This window comes from Manacus candei, unplaced genomic scaffold (genome assembly GCF_025592945.1).
Source record: "Manacus candei isolate 608988 ecotype Guabito, Panama unplaced genomic scaffold, ASM2559294v1 h1tg000043l, whole genome shotgun sequence".
NCBI classification, from domain to species: Eukaryota; Metazoa; Chordata; class Aves; order Passeriformes; family Pipridae; genus Manacus; species Manacus candei.
Window position 1 is genome coordinate 9,632,453 of NW_026138091.1, and position 27,546 is coordinate 9,659,998.

At 39.4% G+C, this 27,546-nt stretch overlaps 1 protein-coding gene across 3 annotated transcripts; it reads left to right on the forward strand.

Annotated features, from left to right (window-relative positions):
• Positions 1–1,165: 1,165 nt before the first annotated feature.
• Positions 1,166–22,868, forward strand: SLC38A4 (solute carrier family 38 member 4). 3 transcript variants are annotated; one of them, XM_051795806.1, is made up of 16 exons: positions 1,166–1,278; positions 4,510–4,732; positions 5,501–5,579; positions 6,861–6,976; positions 10,015–10,088; positions 10,213–10,305; positions 11,710–11,788; positions 11,880–11,962; positions 12,074–12,132; positions 12,515–12,793; positions 12,918–12,997; positions 14,087–14,187; positions 15,158–15,282; positions 17,880–18,024; positions 18,843–18,940; positions 20,360–22,866. In XM_051795806.1, the coding sequence occupies exons 2-16, from the start codon at positions 4,614–4,616 to the stop codon at positions 20,459–20,461; spliced, it is 1,632 nt and encodes a 543-aa protein (XP_051651766.1). In that variant the 5' UTR covers positions 1,166–1,278; positions 4,510–4,613; the 3' UTR covers positions 20,462–22,866. The 3 variants fall into 3 exon arrangements, with proteins under 3 accessions (XP_051651766.1, XP_051651765.1, XP_051651767.1); XM_051795805.1 differs by having other exon boundaries at positions 4,505–4,732; positions 20,360–22,865; XM_051795807.1 differs by lacking the exon at positions 1,166–1,278 and having other exon boundaries at positions 5,506–5,579; positions 20,360–22,868.
• The last annotated feature ends 4,678 nt before the right edge of the window (positions 22,869–27,546 follow it).

The window sequence follows — 27,546 nt, forward strand, 5'->3', positions numbered from 1 at the left end:
AACTTTCAGATTCAAAGTGCCTTCAACCAATCTAAGCCCAAAAATTTATTCATTTTTCCAGCTATATGCTAGGTTTAAAGCAAGATAGGGCCTCTAGCTCCAAACCTTACACCTCTTAATCTTTGGACTGTACTACTTTTGGCATCATATGGCATGATAGGCCTTAAAATGTCATCTTTTCATGGGAATGCAGAATTGAGGGAGTCAGAGCTTATTTTTGTTAAACAATTTGTCTGGGTCTATCTTGGAACTCAGATTTTTTTGGAAGGGGGGAACTCTGAAACTGGCACACCACAGCCAGTGCTGGCAGCAAGCAAGCAAAAGCCCTAGTCACAGTGGATCAGGGTTGGGTTCACACAGGTTGTCACTCAGCCTGAGCTAAAGCAGTCTGAGTGCTCCACAGGAAACTCTAAGAATTAAAAATCACATCCCCTCACTTGCCCTCTAGCCTTCACAGTCAGGCCAGTCTGAGGGCTTTAATCACAAAGACTACATGAGAGGGAGGGCTGGAGGGTTCGTTGTGGTTTTTAATGATGGTCATTAAGCAATTGGATAAAAGATGGTAAATTCTACAGTATTACAGGCATGTCACAGGTAATGAAATACTTCTCCACAGGTCTATATTACCATTAAATGAATAACATTTGTTACTCGACATATACCTCTATAATTCCAATTACAGTAAATATTTCAACTGGCAAACTAAGGCACAGGTCAGCTAGCCCATTTGAAAGCACACACTTCTGATCAAGCCCAGACAGACGGTGCAAGATATATCTCTGTAGTCAAAGAGATAGAGCTGTGTGGAGCCCATAGGTATTTTTCCCAGATCTTATTTTCCAAACTTATTGCTATTGTGCTATTGCGCTATTGCAAGTTTAATGCATGTGCATTATTCAAAAATCAAGACTGTGAAATGAAAGTGTGATCAAGTCTGGGTGAAGCACTCTGTGGACAAGTGTTTTGTAATAGTGCTAAGCTCAGAGAGCAAATAGCTCCGGTAACCGAGATGTTTGCCCTCAGTGTGCTCCAATAAACTGATTTACCTTTCTTCTTTTTTTTTCCCCTCTTTTTTAAAAAGAGCTGACGCAAGTTTGTCAAAGGGAGTTGTTGGGGTGTAGCAGCTGTTGATTGGTTCATCTCATACACTCCCATTTTTCTTTAAATCACTGTTCAACTGCTCTAGGTTGTACATGAGCAAACTTTTCCTTACAGGTGCTATTCCTAAAAGATATAACCTGCCTAGCAAGTGAGGAAGAGAACCTGCTTGACTCAGAGGTAAATTTTCTTTCTTTACAATGTTTGATCAATGTACTTCAGAGATTGGCCACGTCTTCCAAAACTGGGAATTAGAAATTTAATTAACCTGTACATATAAGTGCAATGTGAAGGATGGGCTCCTTAAGATTTACTGACATGGTAATTTACACTGGCAGATATCTTTGGTATTTCTCCAGGAATGAAATTTAGCCTTCTCTTTCATACAGAAAATCAAAACCTAAGAAACCAAAGAAGCAGCAAAAGTGTTCAAAATTGCCTTGTCAATTAAGAAATGAATGATTGCTTTCCTTTGCAGCCCTTGGCTAACTCCTGAGAATTTTTTTCAAGGCTTTTGATTTACTCAACTAACATTTCTTTAAACAAAAGAATTTGTGAAAGCTTTACATTTTAATTGCGTGTTTCACAGTGACAACACTTATCTCATTTTGAAATAGCCACATAGACAATAATATCATAAAGTCACTGTCACGAAGACAAAGAATCTGGCAAAATCTGCTAAATCGGATACCATGGAGGAGATTACAAATACTGATACTGCAAAACTCATGAAAGTGTTAGTCATATCTGTGATCCAGCATTATTTGCCCATTCTCTTAATGTCCTAACTGCAGACTGGACAGGAATCAATAACATTCTGAAACCAGATGGCAAAAATTTCATCATTTTCTGAATCATTGCTGAAAACCATTACTTAATAAATGATGCAGAGCAGTACCTTATACTTGAATAGGAAAATCAGTCTTACAGAGATAAATAATTTCCCTCTGATAATAGGTGAATGTCTTTTGCAATAAGTATTTCCATTTTAATATTAAACTTTAAGAAAAATTTTTTTGTTCAGCAAAATGCCCCTGGAGGCAGCAAAACCATCACCATATTGAAGCCGAGTCTGAGGAACATTGTAAATCTAAGAGATTTTTCTTATATGTTTAGGCACCAACTTCAGAACTCAGAAGAAGAAAGCATGAAATCCCAGGGAAGCTAAAACATATGAACTTTGGTGTTTCTCCTCCACTATTACAGGCTGAGCTTCTGGCAAGGCCAGTTTGTAGACTCCTTGAGCTCTACCAACCTCTCTCTAAAAAGTTATGACTTCAAGAAAGCAGGTTCTCAACAGATTTAATTTTGCCACCTGAGGAATTTGCACTTTCACCAGACTTTTGGAAATTCACATATTAAAAAATAAAAATAGAAAAAATAGAAAATCACTGCTTTATGCAGTAATTCCAGAGCCTCTTGAGATGACATCCATAAATCAGATGACTGATGCAAATGTTTGACAAGACAATGTCCAGATTATTCTTATGCAGTAACATGTATTTCCAGTCAATTTTTCCTCTCTTTTCCAAATTGTGTTCACTGTGTTGCACAGACTTTCACCCTCAGCTTAATCTTTGTGTAGTTTAACTCCTGACAACTTTTTTGCTTACTTTTACCTCTGTTTCTCACCTCTTTGAAGACTTGTATTTTTTGGACTGCCACTTCTGGAAAAGACACTTCTCCAATAAGAGTTAGGCAGTGGTCACAGGGCAGATTTTACACTTTACCAGAACAGGAATAAGCAGTTAGATTTGTTTGCCTGACTTTTACACCACAGATTAAAAATAAGCATCAAGAATTGGAATGACTGTGTTTCTCAGACAGGGCAGCGTCTGCTTTTGAAGATAGTTCTGTGAATGGAACTATGGTTCTTAGGACTCCATCAGAGGTTTGGGGGAGGAAGCAAAGAGGGTCTTATTGTTTTTCTAACTCATGGAGTTATTCACATCCTGAGTGGGCAGAATACCCCAGCCACTGCGATGCAAATGCCAGCAGCTCTGCCTTGATCCCTGAGTCACTCATCCCCTCACACACACTCTCTGTGAGACAGACACTCTCCCTGGTAGGAAATCTCCTAGTGCTTTGTGATATTGTTTTCCATTTTCAGTTGTCTTGTCTAGGTGAATGCTTTTAGTAAGAAGCAATGAATTTCACTTTAATTTCTGGCCTGGGGTCAGTATTAACCTCCAGGACTGAATTTCAAGTTTACATTTACATTTTAAAAACATGCACTCCAATATCTTGCCACTACAAATATGCTTGTAGATGTTCTTAAGAACAGCATGTGATCAGTAACAGAGAATAGAGATGATCTGGTCAAGCAGAAATGCAAAACCAGGAAAAAGGTTATTAAATAATTGCAGATTTAGTGTTGCAAAGAGCCAGACATGGAAATTACTTGTTGCGGTGTTTTATGCTATTGTTATTGTGCAATGCTGAGCTGCATTTATCATGTAATATTTATGAAAAATGTCATGGATCTGGCCAGTGTGCCTGATTGCAAGGCAGCAGGTAGAGGGTCAGGAACCTGTAACTCTGGCCATGAGCTTGCCAGCAATGTGCTCTCTGGTCTGTACTCACTCCCTTCACTGGTGTCCCCTCAACTGTGAATGGACATCTAAAATACCTCAAGGAATATCTTTGAGAAGGCAAAAGTATTGCAAAACTGCAAAATTTCTTGCACAGTCTTTTCCTCTTGAATCTGGTTATGAGCAAATGAATCCATATGTGTATCTACAGAAAGGTCTGTAACATGCAGCTGCTGAAATCCCAGAGGTGAAGTTCCCTTTGTAAATTTGGTTTGTACAGTTTTATTTGGCCCATACAGAAATAAAGAGTTGAGCATCATATGATTTTCAAAAGACAGGAATTTTTCTAACAGGATCAAGTAAGAATTAAACGCATGTATACTGAAAACCAGAAACTGATCTATCAGAACTGCACCTCCCAGTCATCAAAAAGTGATCATACAGAAATGCTCACATCTGTCAGATCCCAGTGAAAGGGGCAAGTCTACAATACATTTAAACCTGTGACAACAATAATCTTACGAGACTGGGAAAGCCTGCTATACTCCTTTTTTACAACAAGCATTTCTGCATCCCCCTTCCCTAGAAATTCAAAAGAAGCAGTTCAGGAAATTGTTTTCTGCTGGCTTTGTATTTTTGCCAGGTGCTGGACACCCACTGTGCATCTGTTGGCCTGGCACTTTACCATTTTAAGGGAGAAGGAGGGCCAAGTGCTGGCATATAAAGGAACTTCTATGCTTGCCCAGAATTTTCCCAGTCTGTAACAGTTTCTCCTCTTAATGCTATTATCAAGATCAAACCAACACCAAACAATTCACACTGGTTTATCTAATTTGAAGAAAATTCTAATGAGTTCTATTGTCTTTTGTTTGCAGAACAGAGTGTTCTGGCAGTCCCTGCATGACAGAGAGGTGCAAGCACACAGCACGGTGCTGTTTACCTTGAAGAAGCGAGTGTGTGTACTGGAAAGCACTGACCTCTCTAATGGATCGTATGGAGCTGCAAAAAGTCAATATTGAGCTTGATGACCAGAGCAACAGTGGGGAAAGCCTCGAAGACAACTACACAGAGCTGGTTGATTCAGAAAAGGCTGCAATTAGGAGGTAAGCATTTAACTGTTCTGTTAAGGCTAGAAAGCAGTAATCAAAAAACAAGCTTCACTAATGGCATCTGGGACAGTTTTCCCACAGTGATGACCCTCCCCATTCTATGCTCTGGAGGACAGTGCACCCAGCACAGCCAAGGTAGCCCAGGTCCCTCCTTGCCACCACGTGAAGTGATCTCTGCAGGCTCCCAGCCCCTTGGCAATTTCCAACCACTCCGGTCAGATAGTACACACGTAAATTAATATACTCTCAGAGCAGCGCAACCTGAGCAGCTCAGTTCTCCCACAGGGACAGTCCACCCTCAGGTGATCCAGCAGAACCCCCCAGAGCAGTAGCACCTGCATGATCTGAGAAAGACATCTCAAAAACAGCCACTGGCTTCCAGCTCTCAGCTCGCTCCACCCCCCAGCACATCTCTCCAACAGGGCAGTTGCAAGGTGCTTCGTTACTCCGATGTGAAGTATATGCTCAGCTTTAGCACACTGCTGTATGGAATTCTACTTTCCAACATCTACAATCAGATATAATTTGAAGATTACTGGGTTTAAAACTAAATTCCAAGGCAAAGCAAAGATCTATTAAACATGCCATTGGACATGAGAATCTTACAGGAGAACAGTGTTTTTCTGAAGGATTTTTAAATATTTATTGCAATGTCAAAGGAAAGTTTCCACTAATGACAAAGGGCACTACTAGAATAAAATATGTATCATAAACCTTATCTAATATTTTCTTATTTTTCTTTGTGTTCAATCCATTTGCTAGTGAAGATGCAGAAAGTCAGAAGTTCCTAACAAATGGATATCTGGGTAAAAAGAAACTGGAAGACTATAATGAAGAATATGTAAGTTTTATTCATTTTTAGTGAATTAATGAATAATTACAAAATAAATCTTATTGACCTGAATCTTTTTTTCAAAACTTCCAGTAAACAAAGTTACTCTTGAGCTCAATCAGCATAATTTTGGCTTTCAAATAAAAGCATTTTCTAACAGTTAGTGCAACAAAGCCTTTCTGTTGTCTTACAAGTAAAACTGGGTCTTTCTTTCACAAGTAATCAGAAAAATCATTGAGATCACACTTGAACTTTGGTAGAACCCATGTAATCTCACCTGTGTTCAACCAGTGTGGGTCTGCATCCATTTTTCTAAAAAGACATTTGGTTCAGAGGGACTTTGTTACTCCAAAAGTCAGATAGATCTGGGCCTCAGTGCGTGCGTGCTTGCATTGTTTGTTTCCAGCATCAGTGTAAATGAATACACATCCAGCTGCATTGCTTTAAGGAAAGGACATTCTTGTTTTGGCTTTATGATGCTGAGCATTACATGCTTAGCGCACCTCCCACTCCTTAGACAACTCCATGTGAAAGTGGAAGCACAGCACCAGTTCCTGGGGTGTGCACAAGGGTACCTGTCCGCTCAGGATTAAACTTTATTCAGTGTTCATGACTTTGGTGAAAAGAAAACATTATTTTATTGGTTGTGTTACAGGTTTTATTAGGACTGATCACATAAAACCAAAATAAGTTATTTGTGATTGTAAGCTAAAATTAAGAGCCATATTCCCCCTTTTTCTTTTCCAATTGGTGTCAGTTGTAACTCAGTCACACACCATCCTCCCTCTCCTAGGTTTTGTCCTCTTCCACTCTCCTGCCTCCAGTCCCAGACACTCAGCCCTCATTTTTTCCCCCTAGACACACTTTTATTTCCCCAGAGAAAGAAGCACATCCTACTCAAAGAAAAATTCAAAAATCAATTTTATTAAGTTTAAAAAAAAAAATCCGATTTTTTAAAATCAATAAGTGGGTAGTCTATAAGATAGCAGCATATATTTCTATAGAGGCTAGCCAACACAACTGTCACCTCAGTCACCTGTCAGGAATGTAGCCCTCCTCCCCTCTGAGACAACTGAAGAATGGGAAGAGGCAAACACTACCAGCGTAGCTGTCTTTGGGGGTAAAGAGACTCCTTATGATGGCAAGCATCTGTGGACTCAGGAACCTTGAAAAACTCCACCTCTAAAGATCAAGAGAGCAGTACAGGGAAATCCAGCAATGAGGATGATTAGTCTGTTGTGCTCAGTAAAATACAAATTAATTGCCATTTTCTGGTTTTGCACCCAACAGCATGCAGGTAGAATCTCCTTTGGAATGTCCTCATTCAACCTCAGCAATGCTATTATGGGCAGCGGCATCTTAGGGCTCTCCTATGCTATGGCCAACACAGGAATTATCTTTTTCATGTAAGTACATAGAAATAAAAGCAAATAGAATATAAGAACAGAGCTGGCACTGAAGCTTTTATGGTTAGAGAGGTATGTTAAGCTTGTTTTGTTAGCTGAAAGGTTTTGTAAAATCATCTGTAATTAAACCATTTTAGCTTCACCACAAGGAACCACTGCTGAAAAGCCTTTTTTTCCCTGTATTTTAGACCTCTTCTGTATCAGGAACACAACTGTGAATTGATTCTGTGCAGTCAAAAAACAGAAGGAAAGAACAGTATACTGGTCCTAAAATAAAGATAGCAATCTCGCTGGTTCATTATGGGATCTCAAAAAGGGAATTAAATCACCCATAAATATATTTACACCATTCCAACTATCTAATCACTATGTAGAAATAGAAGAAGAATTTTCAATATAATCTGAAATAGCAACATGCTTTGAATGTAAATGCATTCACAGATTTATCCAGATTTAATGTTGCTCCCTCAAGTCTATTTGTACACAGTGTGCACAGATGAAAGCAATGGTATGTGGCTGGCAGTATCTATACAGAATGGGTTTTGATAGACAGTGACAGATAGCCATGGGAAGTTTTTTAATTGATGGCTAACCTCTGGCTCATCTTAATGAGACAGACTAAAAAAAAAATGTTGCTTTTCTTTTTTTAATAAGTGGTTTTAATTTTAACTGAAGCCTTAATTTTAAACTCCCATGAAACTGGAATAAAGCATGATGGTGTTAGGCCATTGTTTCACATTAGTGAAATGTAGCAAGCCTTTAAACCAGGTTACTTGGCTGTTTTTATATCACTTCCTGCTTGTGAAGACTGTGTAGCTACAAGAGAAACAGCATTTGAAATACCACATGTAGATTCCAGTTGCTAAGAAACATCTCCTCTTTTGCCAGTAGAATTTTTAACTGAAAATTATTTATATATTCAAACACTGTTCTGGGTAAGTGCTTCATAACACCTGCACTCTACTGTCTTAGACATAGTATTTACAGATCAAAAATGGAAGCTGATTCTAAAATTGACTGCATCAGGGTTAGAAAAATGTAGGATTCTTTTTTTCTCCAGCTTTCTCTGAGCACTTGTACTAACTAGTATGTCCATGAACTATCACTGGAAAGAAAACTATGATATGTTAAGCCTCACTAGTTGGGGAAAAAACATTAGCTTTGTAATATTGCTATTTTTAAGCTCTGTTCATTCACCTAGGTGGCTAAAAAAAAATCTGATATGAGCCTAATGACATTAGCTCTGTTAGCAGTGCTAGAGCAGGGAGTAATGCTAAAGCACTACATGGAGACTTAAACAACCAAAAAAAGGGCGTCTCCACCCAGAGCTTGCTTTCTTTTCTGTCTTATTTCCATATTTCCCGCATGAAAACATTCTCCCTTCCGGTAGACGAAGGAGTTTTATTTAAAAGCATAAACTTTTTGTGGAGGTTTTTTCCCCCATGACATGTATCCACTTGCTGGAAGTTCCTCTGTTTTCACAGATCACATTAGTGTTACCGGGACAGAAAAATACCATCTACCTAAATGGAACCTGCTGGACATTAATTCTAATTTAGGTGATACTGGCAGCATTGTCTAAATTTTTTGTAATTTACTATTCTCATGTTGCTCAAGCGCTCTCGTGATGGAAGATATCCTACAGGGTGAAGCTAAAAGGAGGGTTCCTAAAATTCAGAAGCTTTCCAGAAGTTCCCATTACATTCCTCCTGTGGAGGAGGTTTACAATGGCACATATTTTGCATGAGAGCATCACTTCTGTCTGGCATGATTTAGCAAGTGAAACCAGGAGGACTTTGTTTTACCCTACCTCATGTGTTAGGACATGGAAACATGAACAGCACGCTCCATGGGTTTCCCTGATCAAGAAGGTTGCCTTCTCAGCAGGATACACTGTGATCTCAGGCATGACTCCCCCTTACCATGTTGCTTGAGCCCACATCATGACAGGCAACTCTGCTCACACGAAGGCTGTAACACTGTCTGTCTCTCTCAAAGAGAGAAACTTCAGAAAAAATTGTGATGGTCTGGGGGCCATCACCTTGCCCCAGGTCCTAGGTCTGCTCTTAGATTGTAACTCATTTATGAACTTGGCTGTGTCTCCCATATCTGTACCAAACTGCATGTTCAGTGGGGTGGAAGATGTGGGTTCAGCCATGGAGTAAGGCACATCTGTATTTCCTAGCTCTGTCACATTATCATCACATTCCCTTCTGCACCAGCACTTGTGCAGGCTGCTGACAAGACGATTATGGTAATAAGATGTGGTGCCCACAGTGTTGTGCCCTGAATATGTCATACAAAGCTACATTTTTCACCAGCACTTTCTGAGAGGCTGAAATCACATAGGATGCAAATGTTGTGTGGAAGGAGCATGGCAGTAATCAGAACTAATGAATTCAGACACCAGTACCTTCAAGCAGACTAGACTAGAAGACTTAGCTACAAGTGCTCCAAGAGCGGGTTTTCCAGTATCATGCCATGCTTTAACATTATGTAAAGTTTTTAATGTACTTGCACAACAGGCTACTAAACTCTGCTTCACAATGATATGGCAGAAGCCAAAAGCAGTGACCACCCAGGAGGCAGCAGTGAAGTGTTCACAATCATGGTTTGGTTTTGGTTTGGGTTTGGGGTTTGGGTTTTATTTTTGGTGACAGCTCTGAGTAAGGAGACATATGAAATTGAGAGGTCAAGGAGAGGGTAAGAGTCCAAAGACCATATTCTCACATAGAAATTCTGTTTACTTTAGTAGGATATTGTTAAGATACAAGATTCTGTCCTTGTGGAATAGCACAGAAGTGGCACTTACTGGATTTAAACAACCCTTCAGGGGCTTTTGGAGTGCATAAGGTGCAACTGTACTCACAAGTAAGCTACAGTTGACACTTATCTCTTCATTTAGCACTAGGAGACCAAAGAACAAACACGCTGAAAACTATTTATATGTTTAACCTCATGAAAATGAGCAAGTGTAAGTTCAAATCCACTGCCTCTGATGTCCTGCTTAGGATTCTAATTTCTGCTTTGCTTTACAGAGTTTTGCTGCTCAGCGTAGCAATACTGTCACTCTATTCCGTCCACCTCTTACTGAAGATATCAAAAGAAGGAGGTATGAGGAGCAGGCTGTGGCTGATAGAGAGTCCCTGCTGCACGTATTTTACCTTGGAATGCAATTCATCAAGTATGCAGTGGCTCATGGGGTTTTTTTGTTTTTAATTTTGCTTTTCTTTCAGGATCATTAGTATATGAAAAACTGGGAGAAAAGGCATTTGGCTGGCCTGGGAAGTGTGGTGTTTTCATTTCGGTTACAATGCAGAACATTGGAGGTAAGGGAAAGAATTTTCTAGCTTTTAATGCTTTTCTACAAAACACAAGTGCTTTTTCCCCTCTGCCTATCTAAATGGTATTAGAGTTGAGCCAGATACAGCATACACTGTATTACAAAAAGAAAGGACATGGGAGATTTGTGTCACTGATTCAGCTACCCGACACTTCAGTGTCTGGTGAAAGACAGTTACCTGGGATCTCTCCATGGCCAGTGAAAAGGCTAAAGTGGCCTGGCTGACTGTCCTCCAGGAACTGACCATTTCTCTTTATTGAGCACAGCTCAGACTGTTCTTAACATCTAGTTGAATGATCCGCTTCAACTTAGAAAAGATTAGTCCCATGTAAATGGGACTGTCTTCTCTATAAAACACATGGTTCTGTCTTCTCTATAAAACACTCTCCAGTAGTTCATTTTTCAGCTTAATTCTCTCCTTGAAATAACAGTTGGGTTGTGTTCTCCTGAAGATGCTGTGTGTTTAAAGTATGTTTTTAATGTATTCACCTGCAAAGATACCTCCTGTGAAACACCTATCAAGTAATCTTCATTGTCTGAGAACAGGAGGCTGTTTACTTACCAATACAAATAGTAGGGATAGGACTGTATACTCATGCAACAAAGCTTGTTTCCTTTTACTATCCTGGAAGAAACCTTTTAGGAGATGTAGTTCACGTCTCTCTACTGCAAAAGACTTTTGGATTTTGTTCATAAAAGCTGCTATTCTGTGGTCTTCCTTTCCTTCCTCAAGCCTAAATATCAAATTGGTTGAATTCAGGAATGAAGCACGCTTCCCTATTAAAGAAGAATAGCTGTTTCTCTTGTCCTTGTCTAGACTGATTTATAGGTCTCCAGAGATCTCTCTGTGGCAAACATAAAATAACTGAAAAAAGTATTCCTTTTGGAAGTACATTTAAATAAGGTGTATAGAAGTCCACTCTTCCATCAAGAATCTTGACGACTAGTTGTTTTCTTTATACATGGAGAAGATTATCAGAAGAAAGAAGTTGAAAATAGGGAGGATAAGATAGCTGAAGAGATCTGGAGGCAGTAACATCTTAAGTTACTACAGAATGGAGATGGAGAGCATCTATTGGAAAAACAACATTTACAACAAAAAAGTAGAAGGAAAAGTTAAGAGTGGTTTGAGTATACTGTTAATTCAGTAGTAACTGTATTGCATTCTAATACAATAATGTCATTCTAATGTCATTCTGATGTCATTCTAATGTCATTCAAGACATGTTCATAACAATTTGCAGGTCACACCATTTATTTAGTCACACTTTCATTTGAACAAAACTCATTTCTCTACTTTTGCAAAAATCTTTTTCTTTTTTTCTTTTTTTGGAACTACAGTTTTCCCTGAAGGTGTTTATTTTTTTAGCTTGTTTTTTTTTTTTTTCAGCAATGTCAAGCTACCTCTTTATTATTAAATATGAACTTCCAGAAGTCATCAGAGCATTTATGAAACTTGAGAATTCTGGGTAGGTACCTTTTCCCAACTTGAACCTCAGATGAAAATTTTTCACTTTGATGTCAATGATGTTTGTTGTTATTTTTATTTCTCCTCTTTAGAGAATGGTACCTGAATGGGAACTACCTCGTCATACTTGTAACAGTTTTGATTATTCTTCCCCTCTCCCTTCTAAAAACCTTAGGTAAGCTTAATGTACTGCTTAAGCTCCTGTCTTATTTCTATTAGGATTGTGAATTTATATGTAGCTGAACCGGTTTCTTTTTTGTTTTGTTTTGTTTTTCTTACTACACAGGTTATCTTGGTTATACAAGTGGATTTTCGCTGACCTGTATGGTTTTCTTTGTCAGTGTGGTAGGTGGCTGTTTGGGTATTGTCTCTAAGCAAATACAGAACCTGCAAACCCTTAAACACTGTTATATTTCTTACCATGACAATTTAATGTGGATGTTAGAATAGCATCTGCAAGTGAATCAAATCAACAAGCCTATTGCTGAATGAAGTCAGAATTAAGAAATCCAGTTTAAAAAACACTTGAGAATAAAAAATAAAACAGGACAACAGCAAAGGCAAATTAGCAACAAATATTTGCGAGAAGTAGAAGTGGTAACACTTGATTTCTTGCTCTCTCTATTTCCCCTCTTCTGTGTGCCTGTTTATACTTCTGTTGGAATACCCCAGGTGTGTAATCACCTACACTGGTACTCTTCTGATGACATAGTCTACTCTTTTGTAGGTAATCTTCAAGAAATCCCAAATACCCTGTCCTCTCCCCGTCATGGACCATGGGGTTGAAAACTGGACCACCACCAATAACACAGTGCTAATGCACCTGGTCATGTTACCAAATGAGTCACTTGGCTCTGGTGTGAATTTCATGATGGACAACACAGCTGGGCACTTGCCAGGCCTTGAGGAACCAAAAGATACCTCCCCCAAAAGCAGTGTAGAATATGAAGCGCACGGTGACAATAGTGACAAGTGTCGGCCAAAATACTTTGTGTTCAACTCACGGGTAAGGGAGATTCTGTGTCTTTAACCATTTAACCACTTTAACTGTACTACAGCTAAATTGCTGGCTGCCAAAAGTCAGAGGTGCAGCCATGACCATTCTTACTAATGGGAGCTTTATTTTACAGACTGCCTATGCAATACCCATCCTGGCATTTGCATTCGTATGCCACCCTGAGGTGCTACCAATATACAGTGAACTAAAAGAGTAAGGTTCTTAAATTTTGTCCAATACTTCCAGTTAACCAAAGCTAGAGATCATTTTCTACATGTTACCTCTTGACTGCAGGTGTATAAACACCCACATGATAATGATTTACTGCTTACCACAGAAAGCAGACATTGGCTTTGCGTTGACCTTATAGTCAGATATTGGTGACAGAGAACCATTGCATTGATCAATATTTACTTAGGAAAGGAGGAATCTGGACAGTTCTTTAAAGGATGTGAAATAAACTGGGGAATTTGGTTGCACTCAGGGAGATAATTCTTGTTTCTAATAATATTTTAATGAGTTCTGGGTCAATTGTTACTTACTCTTAAAGTTTCTTGGGGTGCTATTGATTTGAGTGTCTTACATAGTCTCTTCACCCAGCCTAATTTGCTTGAGAAATATCAAAAATCAAATACACGTGCTTAAATCAGCACAGAGTTGATAGGTGGGAAGCACTAATCAAAGGCATTTGTTGAACAGCAAAAAATACATTACAGGAGGGTGTGCTGCAAAACGCAAGGAGGCTATGAATCATTACCTCCTATTTCAGCAGGTTTAACCTCAGAAGCAATAAAAATTCACAGATAACTTGAAACATGCTTCCAGGTCCTATAAGATGAAGATTGTCTTTAACCAAAGGATTTATGAAGAAAGGATTTGACCTGCAAGGGGTTCTTGAACCTGCAGAACAGCCCTATGTAGATATAAGGGTATGTTCATACAGAGCTGGCTAAGAGTTCTTGTCTATTCTTACTATCAGTCCTGTAATTTTAGCCCCTCCATTTTTTTTATTTAAAATACACCATTTGAGATTGATAGTTAATAAATAATGATATACAAAATAGTGTGACACGTGTTATGTTGCGAGTGAGAAAGCAATAGAAATGGAGTTTCAACACATTTTTTATAAGTCTATGATGCTCTACACAGAGCTGTAAAGTATCAACAGCTCTGTGTAACCAATATAGTTGCTATGAACTTACTAGCCAGGGAGGATATGTTAGAAAGCTAAGATGCTTCTGAGTACTTCTTGTACAAATAGAGGCTTTATAGGACTGTTACTCTCTTTCTTTTGTACTTCAGTCGCTCCCGAAAGCGGATGCAGAATATCTCAAATATCTCCATCACTGGCATGCTTATCATGTATCTTCTGGCTGCCCTCTTTGGATACCTTACCTTCTACGGTAGGTCAAAACCCTGTTCTCTGCAGAATTTTCCCTGTCATTTTAAAGCAGGTAAGCTGGTTCTATCTCAGAGGTCCAAGTATTAATGTATTTTTATGGGCCCGAATCCAAGTGTAAGCAACATTCAATTATAATATGCAGTGTGTAATTTCCTGAATGATCTGTGGCACTTCTCCGGCTGTCAGACAACCTCACCTGTGAGAAACTCAGAGGCATCTACCAGGGGGACCAGTTGCATATCTCTTGGTTTTGTGAACTCAGACAAGAAGCTGCTGTAAACTTGGCTCTTGGCAAAGGCCAAGAGTGACTGTACTAAAAATACTCTAGAGCTTAACAGTTTTACATGACACTATTAAGTGCTACTCAATCTGGCTCTGACACCACTAGTTCAGCTTCATCTATGCTGAAAAACAGGTGCAAATCATTCTAGTGTAAAAAAATATGGATGAGCTAGACTAACCGATAGGCAAACAGAGAAGCCCCTCTATTAGCACACCATTTTATGCAAACGCCACTTCTTTTTAGCTTGTTAGTTCCTCCATGCAGCAAAGAAATGAATGATACAGCACAGTCTTCTCCCTATCACTGGGCCAAGAGAGCTCTGTCTGAGAGCTGGGACATGTGGGTAGAGGTCAAAGGGAGATGTCACCAGTTTGGTTGTTTCATATTTCATATCACAGAAATTATTTTTACTTCAGGTTCTACATTCACTTAATGTCTTTCTCAAAGTCATCCCAAAGATACTAGAGTACAAAGCATCACCTCAGAGCTGTATTACTCTCATCATCTGGGAATGATGGACTTGTATCAGTCACAGTGGGAAAATTCCTCTTTCGTATCTAGCCCATAACATGTATCTAATGACAGCAGCTGGGTTAAAGCTAATCTTATCTGGCTGCAGTACAAAGATCCTTTTGCATGTTCAGGTATTGCTTAAGTGATTTAGCTCCTTTCTGTTTCCTTTTTGCAGGAGAAGTTGAAGATGAGCTACTTCATACATACACTAAAGTGTACACCTTCGACACCCTCTTGCTGTCAGTTCGTCTGGCAGTGCTGGTGGCTGTAACCCTGACTGTACCCCTTGTCCTTTTCCCTGTAAGTAACACAGTTGCTTAAGCTGAAATCAAGGCTAGCCCATATACACTGATTGTATGCGCTCAGCACAGGCAGATTTTAACATTGAAGAAAAATAAGCCTGAGTTTTTACTTAGAAGGGTCTTAGGTATGGACCTTAGGCAGTTTGGGTTGCAAAATTTGAAAGACTGAAATAAATCAGTCTTTATAAACAAATCAGGAATGACTTCTCTGTCTCTCTGGCTCTTTCTGTACTATATTTATCAGAGCAGTGCTAAGTACCAAAGACGGGGATATACTGAAACCACTTACGAGATTTCCTAATAGAGACATAGGCACCTACTATAGCATCCAAACTCAGGACAGACATGTGAATCTCAGGTCACACATTGTGCAGGGCTCCCAGATCCAGCTGCCAAAGCAGAGGGACAGAGGCCTCTGTTCACCTTACATGCTTCAGTCTATGGACAGGGGAGGAAGCTAAATACCAGAACACAGAGGCATACAAGACTCAGCCATATAGTCAGTTGTCTGAGCAAAGTTTGGAGCTTCTGTGTTCTCTTCACAAGGAAAAACAAAATACCCACAGTAACAGGGACAGAAAGACACGGGTAAACAAACTGCTCTGAAGAGGGACTGAGCCTCCTCAGGGATCAATCTCCCCTGAAGAGCAGACCTCTAGGCTCCTGAATGTATAAAAATGTCTGTCATGCCTTCTCTGAGCTGCTATGCAGCAGGGGAGAAAATAGCTGATCCTGGTGATTAGGTTTTGGGAGGCTGGTGTGTCGTTTGTATGGCACGTACAAGCCCAGCATCATGCTGCCAGAGGGCTCCCAGCAATCCACGTCACACCATAGGGTTCCCATCTGATGAGAGCAGTAACCCTGGCGTCCTGTTGCTCTGTTGTCCTGGATGCAGTGCATGCTCTGTGTAGATACTCTTTCCAGGCTTGCTGACAAATGCCTTAGAGCAGTGATCACTGTTCAATGTTGCCAATCAAAAAGAAAGGTCTGGTATAAAGGACCCAGAGTGATCGGTTCTTGTAGCTTGGAGAACGCCAGTGCTCTGCCTTAAATGTCATGTTTAAACTAGTGGCTAAATGTTTAAATTAGTCTTAACAAACTGGTTACTCTTCATGGGAAAACGAGCTAAGGGCATTGCAAAAGCCTCTCTCTGTCAGATGTAGCATTTTTCCTTTTAACTTTCTGTAAAATCATTTTTATATCTGAATAGTGTGTGAAGTCCTAACATTTACATACCACAGCACTAATTTTTCTATTAAGAGGACTCCTGAGAAAACATCATTTTCTTGTAAGCCAGAATATCAAAGAGATTTACACAGCCTATTTGGACAACCAGCACAGCAGATATTATTACTCCAAATAAGCAATATAATTGTAACAACTATTTTTTTAATGAATTACTGCATTTGTATTTTCTCAAAGTAGTCAGAGTTTTTTCTTTAAAAAAAATTAATTTCATTGTTAAAAAAAAATTAATTAACTGTAGAGCTACGTACCATTAGTCACTGTAAAACTTACAATTGATAAATCCTCTTTAAGGACTATGTCACAGAAGGTATAATGGAGAAGATGCTAAGAGTAAGTGCACAGAAATGTAGGCAGCAGTTTTTTGCTGCAATAAAGCTGTTTTACACCAACTCAGAGGCTGGAAAAAATATTTGCAATCTGCTTCCCTCTTCCTAATATTGGCTCACATCAACCTGAAAAACATAAAATACAAAATTCATGCTGTGTTTTCAAGCGATGGACTTCAAGTCTGATAGAACCCCATACATTTATTCAGCTGCCAAACTCACCCAGAAACAGTTGTACAGTTGTATGTTATTTTAAAAGAATGAAACAGAAGTGGGTTTAGAGCTTTTTTACAGTGTAAAAATATTGTTGTTCAATTTCTACATTTCGAATTTTAAGTTAATCATGGTACTTGAGAGTAACACTATCTCCAGCCACCAAATGGATTTGCTTTTGACCTTTTTCCTACTTACCACCTTTTATGATGAAAAGGCAAAAAAATTCTGTGTTGTGTGAGAAAGTCAGTGGAGCAAAAAGGATCCTCTGCAACAGCTTTTAGGTTTATAATTTCCAAGTGGCACTGAAAAATATGCTTTTATTTTCCGATATGTGTATGTATATATTTGATGAAAGTAAAACAACAGCTTCCTCTTTCTCTCAGAAAAGTAAATGATAGAACTCCTGTGGGATTTTCAGAGGGATCTGGTACAAGAATACAGCAACTCCTATTTCACACATGCATTTTTTGCCTACTGATCAGTATTCATAGTGGGGGTTCTTTGGGAGTTTTTTTGCTGATATTAGCATCTTTCAGTTGAACAGATTTCATGTCCCTGATTTTACACCCTATTTACTTGATTTTCTTCTACACTGCAAATATTTGAGTTTCTGCATTAAACCGTGAACCCAGTTCTCAAAAACCTACATCAGAGTGAGACTACATTATGGGAATCAAAGACTGAAAACACATTTTTTTCAGTCAGAATTTCTTACTGCAAAAGTACTTAATATAGATCATTTTTAAAAGTGAAAAGCAAAGAAAAATTAATCATTTTACTTTTCCTGCTGGTTTTCATCTTGCAGATCCGTTCATCTATCAGTGCGTTGCTGTTTCCCAGAAGGCCATTCAGCTGGATAAGACATTTCCTGGTTGCAGCAGTAATTCTGGCTTTTAATAACCTGCTTGTAATTTTTGTTCCAACTATTAAAGACATCTTTGGATTTATTGGTAGGTTTCATAAACACTTTGTTAATTCTTTTTACATATTTACATTCATGGACTGAGTGACAGTCTCAGTTTGGGTCTTACAGTATACTATAAACACAGATTAAAGTTAAAAGGGATATACAACTGACACACAAAGCTAAAGGCTACCCAATTTTGTTGCTACCTTGCATGAGGCACAAGGAATCCAGTAATCCTAGTATGAAAACAGGTAAGGAATCCCCGTTTTGACAAAAAGGTCGTTCAATGCATATGGAGGAGTGGGAAATCACCTTTGGTTTTCAAGCACCTTTAGGTTGAATAAAATGTATTGACTTCCAAACTGTGACATAAGAAAAATGAGAAAAGTGACACATTTATTTTGACATTCACAGTTCTCTCCCTACCTCTTTCTTTTGGTCAATTTTGGCCTTTGACCAAAGAAGCACATGAAAAGCCTCTGTGCTCTGAGCTGCTTGAAGACTCACGGATGCAGATGTCCTTGAGAAAGACACCTCCATGGGCTTTCTGCAGCTGGTTTGCTCCTCTCGGACTGTTGTGCCTGGGCCACCATACTGGGCTCTGCTGAGCAGAGAGGAGTAGGCACTTCCTAGTCACAGTTTGAAAAAATCCTCTCAGTAACAAGTGTCTCTTCAGGCCCTGAGCACTCAAATAAGTGTTTGGACATCTACAGCTCTCCATGAATGCTGTCTACAGAGTGAATATTTTGTGTGCAGCTGGGTTTGGAAGAGCAGCTGCCTTCCCACATGCTCTCTTTTGCAGGTGCACCACAATGCTTTTCTGACAGATGGTGCAGTACTCAGCTCTTCTCTCTCTTCCAGGAGCCTCTTCTGCTACGATGTTGATTTTCATCCTCCCTGGTGCCTTCTACCTGCGTCTTGTTGAGAAGGAACCCTTGAGGTCTCCCCAGAAGATCGGGGTAAGAGACCTGGCAGCAATTGCAAAAAGAAGTGTGGGAGGGTGTGTGCTTTGCACTGGTCACAAATACACAGACCTTTGACTTGCAACATGTGGCAGTTGCTCATAAATGCTAGCATTTATGCTAGCATATAGGTTGGATAGCGTGATTCACCACAGATTTCAGGAGCTGAAGCCTTTTGTGCCCTACTACACCTGATACACTACACTAAGTGTTTAGGATAAAGTGTCTCTTAACAACTATAAAAATGCATTTATTTAATCCGATCTAAGGTCTAGTTAACACCTGCATTTACATAAGTAGCACCAAGACTAAGTAAGTGTATAAGGAGCTGTTGGTTCATGTTAGAGGGCCGGCTGTGGATTAACAGGAAGATTTGAGGTCAAGGTTAAGATCGAAATTGTACTGCAGAGATAAATAAGTAATAGTGATTTCCCCTCTGAGACAGATCCACACACCTACAGAAGACATATATGAAGGTCTATCATTTATGCAGAGAATGTGTCTATATGTCATGCTGGACTACCACAGCAGTACCTTTCATCCTGAACATCAATAACTGTCTGCACATTTAACTATCACCAAGGAAATATTCTTTGAAAATTTAATCAGAAAGGTTATTAGTTAAATATATATGCAGGGACATAATGTAAACAGATGAGCATATATATATCGATATACATGTTCACAAAAAACATGGAAGTTAACCAATACATACTGCAAGCATAAAAGAAGAGGTTTTTTATGGTGAAATTATTTCTACCATGACCTTTGAAGCTGTTATTCCAGAGAGACTGAATATTTTTTCATGTCTCCTTGTTTACTCTCCATGTTGCTGTGTGTTAGGCACATCCAGAATTTCACACCCTGCACTGAGATTACATACAATATTCATCTTTGTGCTGCAAGGCAGAATAATGTAAAGTGTGGACAGATTATGGTAAACTAAAGCCCCAATAAAGCAAAGAGTGACTACAAGCACCTAAATCACTTGAATATGCACAGATATACCTTTAAATAAGAGATATGGACTTACCTGATTGGCTAACAAGGATAAAATGGATTAACTCTGAAGCTGTTCTTAATGTCAGAGACTATGATCATGTATTGAAAATTCATCAATTTTTAAAGAAAAAAAAAAGCTGTTCCTGTGTTATGTTCTGTATTATTGTTCACAGTAGCAAAATGGGTTGTCTTCAGATCTAGCCTTGTAAAGTCTGAGTCTCTTGGACTGAAATTCACACAGGACTAACTCTGATTTATGTAACCCTGTATGACATTGCTTGGGTTTTAGTCACAGAGAATGACCCAAACTCAGACCCTGGGTGTTATATAAATGTGGCTCCAGTGGGACAGTCTGTGAGCTACAGCCTGCTCAATCACTTGTTTTATTAATAAAATTTTATTTTTGAATTGCAGGCTCTGATCTTTCTCATAGTTGGCATAATCTTCATGATTGTGAGTATGACTCTTATTGTAGTGGACTGGATTTACAATCCCCCAAGTTCCAGACATCACTAACCTGTGGAGACAACCAAGTGCTTTTTATAACATAAATATTTGTATTGTGTGCTCTGAAAAACATCTAAATGGGATTGTTATTCCTGGCTAGTAACTGCAGTACTTTGAAAACAGTTTCTGGTAAGGTCACAAGAACCCAATGGAGTCTATGTCATCCTTTTCAATAAGGATCATTATTTATGCATTAGAAACCTGAGCTTAGCATTTCTGGCCAGGTGAAATGAAATGTGTGGTGTGAATGCTTCCTATTTTCAGTACCAAAATAACTTTGTACATAGTCCTCAAAAATAGCTTGGTGTCACCCCTTTCAAAATCTCACATCATGATCATAACCACAGTTCCTAGAGCCTTGGAAAGATAATGGCCAGAAAACCAGATAGTGCCTTGTTCTCGACCTGGAGCTCATGGGAGTGGCTGCCCAGGTCCAAGAGAAAGGATACAGTTTCTGTAGGGGATCTGAAAGGTGACTCCTCACCTCCTGATAGACCAATCTGCCTATCAGAAACATGATGGCTTTGACAAGCCAGTGGACAAGGCTGAGCATTAGATTTGTTGTCCAAATGCATCGCCGTTGACAGGTGATGTCTCGTCGTACGGAATAAAGCTCTCTGACACAGATTCTGTGTTGGAACACGTGCTTGAAGAACAGTTGAACATTTTCATTCTGTTGCTAAAGATGCCTGTGCTGGGAACATCAGACATTTCTGCTGTAGGGTTTTTTTTTCTTTACTTTTTTAATTGTTGTGTGAGCTTGCATCACTGAACAAGTTGTATCCTCTGTAGAAACATGTCTTCCACTCTCACAGGAATTTAAAGAGACCACAAGGTGTGGCAAAGCACTCTATGCAGTATTGTTCAGTACTTGTATATTTGATAAATGTCCAGTGCAGGAAACTGTAATTTGCTATACATAAAAATATATGTATTTATGTACATAACTTTTGTTTTCCTCCAGTCATAAAAATATTACCCTGTGGTAAATGATTTTTGAAATTTTTTTATGTGTCACTTTGTTTTCATAGCCACACACTTAATATTGTTTTGAAGAAAACATATTGAATTAGGGGGTTTGTAAAAGGTTCATTTTTATTCACCATTGTGTAAAATATACCTGTAGCAAGTCACCTAACAGTTACCTGTGTAAAAACACATTCAGGTGTATGCTACTTATGTTACAATAAATTGCAAGATGTTTTCCTCTGGAGAATTTTTAATATGTTACTTAAAGTTCTGTATTGCCATTGTACACCAAAAATTTGGATAACTTGCTAGATTGCTGTACCTTAGCTTGCCTATGCATACACTAGCATTCAGCAACATCATATGTAATTAAGGTATGCAAAAGAAACCACATTGCTGACAATCTCAAGTGTATCATGCTATGCAGCTGTGCAAGACAGAAAAAAAAAGGTTATGTTCTGTGTTATATGGATGCTTAATTAACACTCAGACCATGTTTTGGGCTATGCTGTGGAGTACTCACTACATATGCTCTCTGTACACACCAGGGAAAAGTAGTACAGGGAGTGAGGGGGAAGGTGAGACTTGGTTTTATCATGCTTACATAAGTCCAAGCTCATGCAACTGGAGTTTTCATTTTCCAACTTCGAAATCTGTTGAGTACACACCTGTGAACTCAGAAGGCTATGAGGCACTTGGAAGTTGTCTCTGCTCTCTCCTTGGCTTCGCACAAAAATCTGTGTGTGTGTGTACATACAAATGTGTGTATACTCACAGATTAACTGAAAAAACATATCTATGCCAAATGCTACCTTTCTGGGTAGTATTGTATGCTCACTTGAGTACTGTATCCTTAATATACTGGGAAACACTTCCTCATGATTGCTAAGTCTGGTTTTGCATTTTTAAAGAAAAACGTGCCAGTAATATTTACCTCTGTTTTAAGCAAACTAATAAAAATAATGCTGCTTTATTACTGAAGAGGCCTTTAGCACGGACTGGAGTTAATAGTAGCACAACACCACACCTCTCTTCCTGATACCATTACTGAGAGTTATATGTATGAAATTGTAACTGCATCTTTGTATCAGAGTAAAAGCACGGATCATGACTGCAACTGCATGTAGTGACTTAGAAATTCATGTAGCCCACCGAAAACACAGATGACCTCAAGAAAAATAACAGAAGAACTATGGAACAAGGGCATAACTCACTGTGTTTTTATGGCTCAAAACTGTCACTGTCCAAAACAGAGGTAGAGAGGTTGTAAAATGTCAAGTTTTGAAGTTAAAATACATTGGTCACAGTGATATGCAGCCACAGTGCACACTGAAAGTAAGGGCACTATTGCTCACTAACTTATTAGCACTTCTGCAAATGGCGGATGTTGGAGTTTCTTATTTGTTTTGTATTGTTGACAATAGGCCTGGTGAGGATTTTTATTACAAAACCATCTGTGGATGTATAATAAATTAATTTTTCAAATACTGTAGGTTTTTTTATTCTGTTTTAGGCTAGGAGAAGAAGGAATTTTTTTGCAAATCAAGAAGAGTCGAGGTGGTAACCTTAACACTGGCATTGCTATAACTGCATTCCCTTTTAAGAGAGAAATTTATGTATCCATGTATCTGCAGATGAGCAGGATGGCAGCTCCTTCATATAACAACCCTTTCACATTCCCTGTTCTGTATCTATGCATGGAGCTGCATAGACATCACCAGGTAAAGAATGGCTGCTCTTAAAAGTGGGGTTATCTATCAGAAACTGAATGTCTTTGGATTAACTGGGATACTCAGTATAGTCACTAAGTGTACTATAGGAGTAAATATAGTATATCACTAAGTATAGCATAGGAGCACGCACCAGATGGTACTGCTCTGTATAAATACTTCCTATGATTGCAGCTGTGGGTTTTCCTGCTGTTACATACTTGTCTGGTGTATAATTACAGCTCAGAATACACTGGTCTACACATACCTCCATCACCGATGAGCTCATGGGAGAAACATGGGGCCAGCCAGCATTTGCAACCTGCCAACTAATAAGGGAGGCACTGCAGACTCAGATGCATGATCAACAACTATGACAGAAACATCCGCCCTGATTTTCTCCTTCCCTTGTAGTTAGACATCCTTAATTCCTTGCAGCAGCAGCTTTGCTCTGTCTCGATGGTGCTTGAGGTATAAATTTCTAGTGGCAGGAGGCTGTTTTAATTAAACAATTACAATTGTTGCAAGTGAATGAGTGGAGTTAAAAGTAAAAGGTATGTCTTTAAGGACAAGAAAAAAAGCAATGAAAATGTATCAGAAATTTTAGTGGTCAAAGAGGTGTGTCATTAAATGAATGTGACAAGAATGCCAGAAGTGAATATATCAGGGTTAAAAAAAACCAAACCAGAAGTAATGAATATTTCAGCTCTGGAAAGCGGCAGAACAAGGAACACTCACTAGAGGGCAAAGTCCTCTCTAGTCCATAAATAATCAAAGATTATATTCAATAACATCTGTCTAAAAGAGGGGCAGCAGGCCTAAGTAAGTCAGAACAGCTGGCTTTGGTGTTAATTTTCAGTAAACCCTGACGTGCTTGGCTGGTCCTCAATGGCTGACATAATAGTAATTAAAGCTAGTCAGCAATTACTTATAAAGAGGTCTAGTTGGTGCTATAGGTGGAAAATTTCCATTTATTTGACTTCAAATTTCAATGTAAGTTTTACTGAAAATATTTTGTTGCAACAAAATTCTGGCAGAGCCCAGTCAAACCTGAGAGGAAACCTGCCTGGTTTTCCATTACTCTACCTGGCAAGGTGCTGTGGGCTTGGGGGGCTTACAGTTCCCAGCCTCCACCTGGCAATGGGGAAGGGCCAGCCCACTGACACCTAGCCCAGACAGCCCAAGGGCTGGGGGTCCAGGATGAGCTCAGGGTCACAGTTTCCTTCTGCAAGCTTGGTCTCTGTTCTGCAGTGGCAAGCCTGTCAATATTTCCATGGTATATTGTGCTGTCTAGTAGAATCCTGGGGAAAAAAAAATTGGTTTTAGTTAATTAAATCACCACATACTGCAAACACATAAAAGCTTGTGTTGAACCTGGGTAATAAAGACAGTTTCCTTAATAGTGTGAGATATGTGAAGCTGGAAGGGATCTCAAGTAACCTCCTGTTCCATACCCTTGCTAGATAGCAGTCTTAGGCTAGTGTTCGAAAGTAACAACATTGGCTTGAGCTGCTTGTTTCAGACATCCAGTGAAGTCAAAATAAAAAAAATTATGTGCTGACTGGTCTCACAACCATTAAAGTGTGGAAAAGATGTTTCCAGCTATGCAGAATAATCACTGATACCTCAGTACCCTCTGCACAAAAAGGTGCTGAGGGCATTCACTGTGCTGCAGAGCTGCTGCCTTCATCAGCAAAGCATTAACATTGAAAGGATATACATCATGTGGAGCCTACTCCCCTTGCCCACCACTTGAGCCAAGTTCTAAACCCAGTGCATTGCATAATGATAAATAGCTTTGGAAATCAATATACTATCCTAATTTTGCTACATAAAATGAGAAGGAGGCCTTGTGCTGTTATTAATGGTGAAATAGAAGGTGTTTATCACCAAGCAAAAGTAAAACTAAAAAAAAAAAAGATACCTGCTTGGCTACAGCTCTGCAGAACACTTTGAAGTGGATGTTTCAAGTTCCACACACTCAAATGGAAAGTATTCAGAGCATTCATTCAGCTTTACAGGTATCACACACCTCTCCTGGCTCATTTATCTTAGGGCTTTGAAAAGTTACCCTCTCCTCAGTACCAGATTGTCTACACATAAATTATTACCTAGCTGTTTATTCACAAAAGGAGGGTCTGTACCTCCTCTCAGGGGGAAGCTTCCCAATGGCAGGAAGCAATGGATGCATGCCATCAGCATCAGCCTCCTTTTCACTCTCTGACTAAGGTGAAACTTCTACCTCTTCCACCACAGACCAGCTAACCCTTCCCACCCTTTCTTTCCAAGATGGTTGGGTTTAGCTTCTTCACTAGCAGTGCAAGCAATTGACCCAGTTTCCGGATTGCCACAATGAGACTAACCCAACAAACAGCTCCAAGTGCATGAATTAATACAAATGCTCTCTCTAAGACTGACATTTCTTCTTTGAATCCCCACCTTTAACTTGGTCCATCCTGAGCAAAGTTGGAGGGCCTGGCACAAAACATTCCTGAACTTCCCCAGGAAGAAGTAGCTGCTGAGGCAGACACCTCTTTTATACCCTACCTTATTTACTGTTTCCTACAGGTTGCTTGGTGGTATCCCCTTGACTTGTAAGACCTCCTCACCATTCAGAGACACTTCAGCCTAATACATCACTAGTGTACAGAATAGATGCTTTATTTATGTCTCAAAGCCCCATTGCAGGGGTTAGGAGCCACCTGTTTCCCTCCTTCAGCTACAGAGTGATAAAACTTACATCTATCTGAAACCTCCAACTAACTGATATAAATCTTCTGATGGTGCCTGAGCTCTCTTAAGACACTCCTTTGCTCTTAATAATGCTTTTGCACTCTACAGTTCTTCTTATAAACCTTCTGCAAAATGCCATTTCGCCCTTTTTTCAATCCAGCCTCAAAGAAAACAAACATTTTAATTACCCCTGCTTTTACACCATTAGTAACCGGGCAAATACAAGCTCAACAGAAAATTATTTACCCATTATTTTCTCCAGGAAATCTGATGTCAGATTAGGCTGTTGCAGGAAGTGTGGTTGTTCCTGATATTGCTTGTTAAGAATGCAAGACACAGAATACTGCTACTAGCCTCACCCGTAACGAGCTGGGCAAACATCCGCATAAGGTGTGGCTAAAACAGCTGGCAATTAAAGCAGCTGTGCTCCTAGAAGCTATTGGGAAATCAAAGACAAGATTACTCAGAAAGCAAATTTCCCTGAAATTGTCTCCAATGCCCAAGGCTTCATAGTACTATGTGAAATACATTGAATTGCATTCAGACTAACAGCATTCATGGTGGGGTGACTCAGGCAACCTAGTGAGGAATAACTCATTTTCTTATATACAGTCATATACACTGCCAGAGCCATGAACTGACATTTTGGTTAAATGGGAATATTTTACCTGGCTTCAGGTACAAAAGAAAGACAAGGACAAGTTCAGTATTTCTGTAAAATAAAAAAAGGTATCACCAGTATCCTCTGGATGGGACTAAAGCCATTTCCTTCCCATAGACACTGTACCACCAGCAGCAAAAGGATCACATCCTTAACTTCAGAAGTTGGGAGTGTGCAGTTAACACTACTTCAATCTGTACTCCAGACACTCTGAAGTACAACCACCACAAGGGACAGATTATTTTTGCTAAAACACTGGAGTCAACTAAGTGCCAAAGTCCTTAGCCAGCATCTTCCAGATTCAATGCCAAATCAGAGAAAAACTTCACAGCTGTGTGCACATGTGAACAAGTTTTTTACAATACCTACTAGAGTCTGATAGAATATTTTGATTGGTTACCCTGTAAACACTAGGAAGAAAACTGCTAGAATGAGAATAAGAAAAGTCTCCTACAGTCACACTGGAGACCTTTTTTTTTTTTTATTTCACTTTTGTTTTTTCTACTAACCATCATGCCTCACAATCATTGAATAATATGAACTAAGCAGTGTATGGGCAATAAATTTTATATAGCAATAAAATGTGAATCCTAGGGACAGAGGGCCCGCAGGGCTTGCTGAGCATTGCCTTTTGGCGCTATGGAGCCAGGCACAGCACTTTCTGTTCTTTAATTAGCAGTCAGTGAGACAGGCTACTTTTTTGCCCTGTTGGACACAAGAAAATTGAGTTGCACACAAGCGTTTGAAAGCAGTAGCAGGTGTACCAGGTTTGCATGCTGAGGTTTTTGTACTGGGGGGAGCTGCAGGGGTGGCTTCTGTGAGAAGCTGCCAGAAGCTTCCCCCATGTCTGGTATATCCAGTGCCAGCCGGCTCCAGGATGGACCCACCGCCAGTAAAGGCCAAGCCAATCAGGAGTGACAGTAATGCCTCTGCAGTAACATATTTAAGAAGGGGGGGAAAAAAGTTATTGTGCAGATTAAAATTGCAGCCAGAGAAGAGCAGAATGAGAACATGTAAACAAA

What these genes read in the sequence shown, in the direction of transcription:
- SLC38A4 (XM_051795806.1), top strand. Translation starts at nt 4,614, where the DNA reads ATGGATCGTATGGAGCTGCAAAAAGTCAATATTGAGCTTGATGACCAG. An exon ending in GAAAAGGCTGCAATTAGGAG is followed by an intron (nt 4,733 to 5,500) that starts GTAAGCATTTAA and finishes TCCATTTGCTAG; the next exon opens with TGAAGATGCAGAAAGTCAGA. An exon ending in AGACATCTTTGGATTTATTG is followed by an intron (nt 18,025 to 18,842) that starts GTAGGTTTCATA and finishes TCTCTCTTCCAG; the next exon opens with GAGCCTCTTCTGCTACGATG.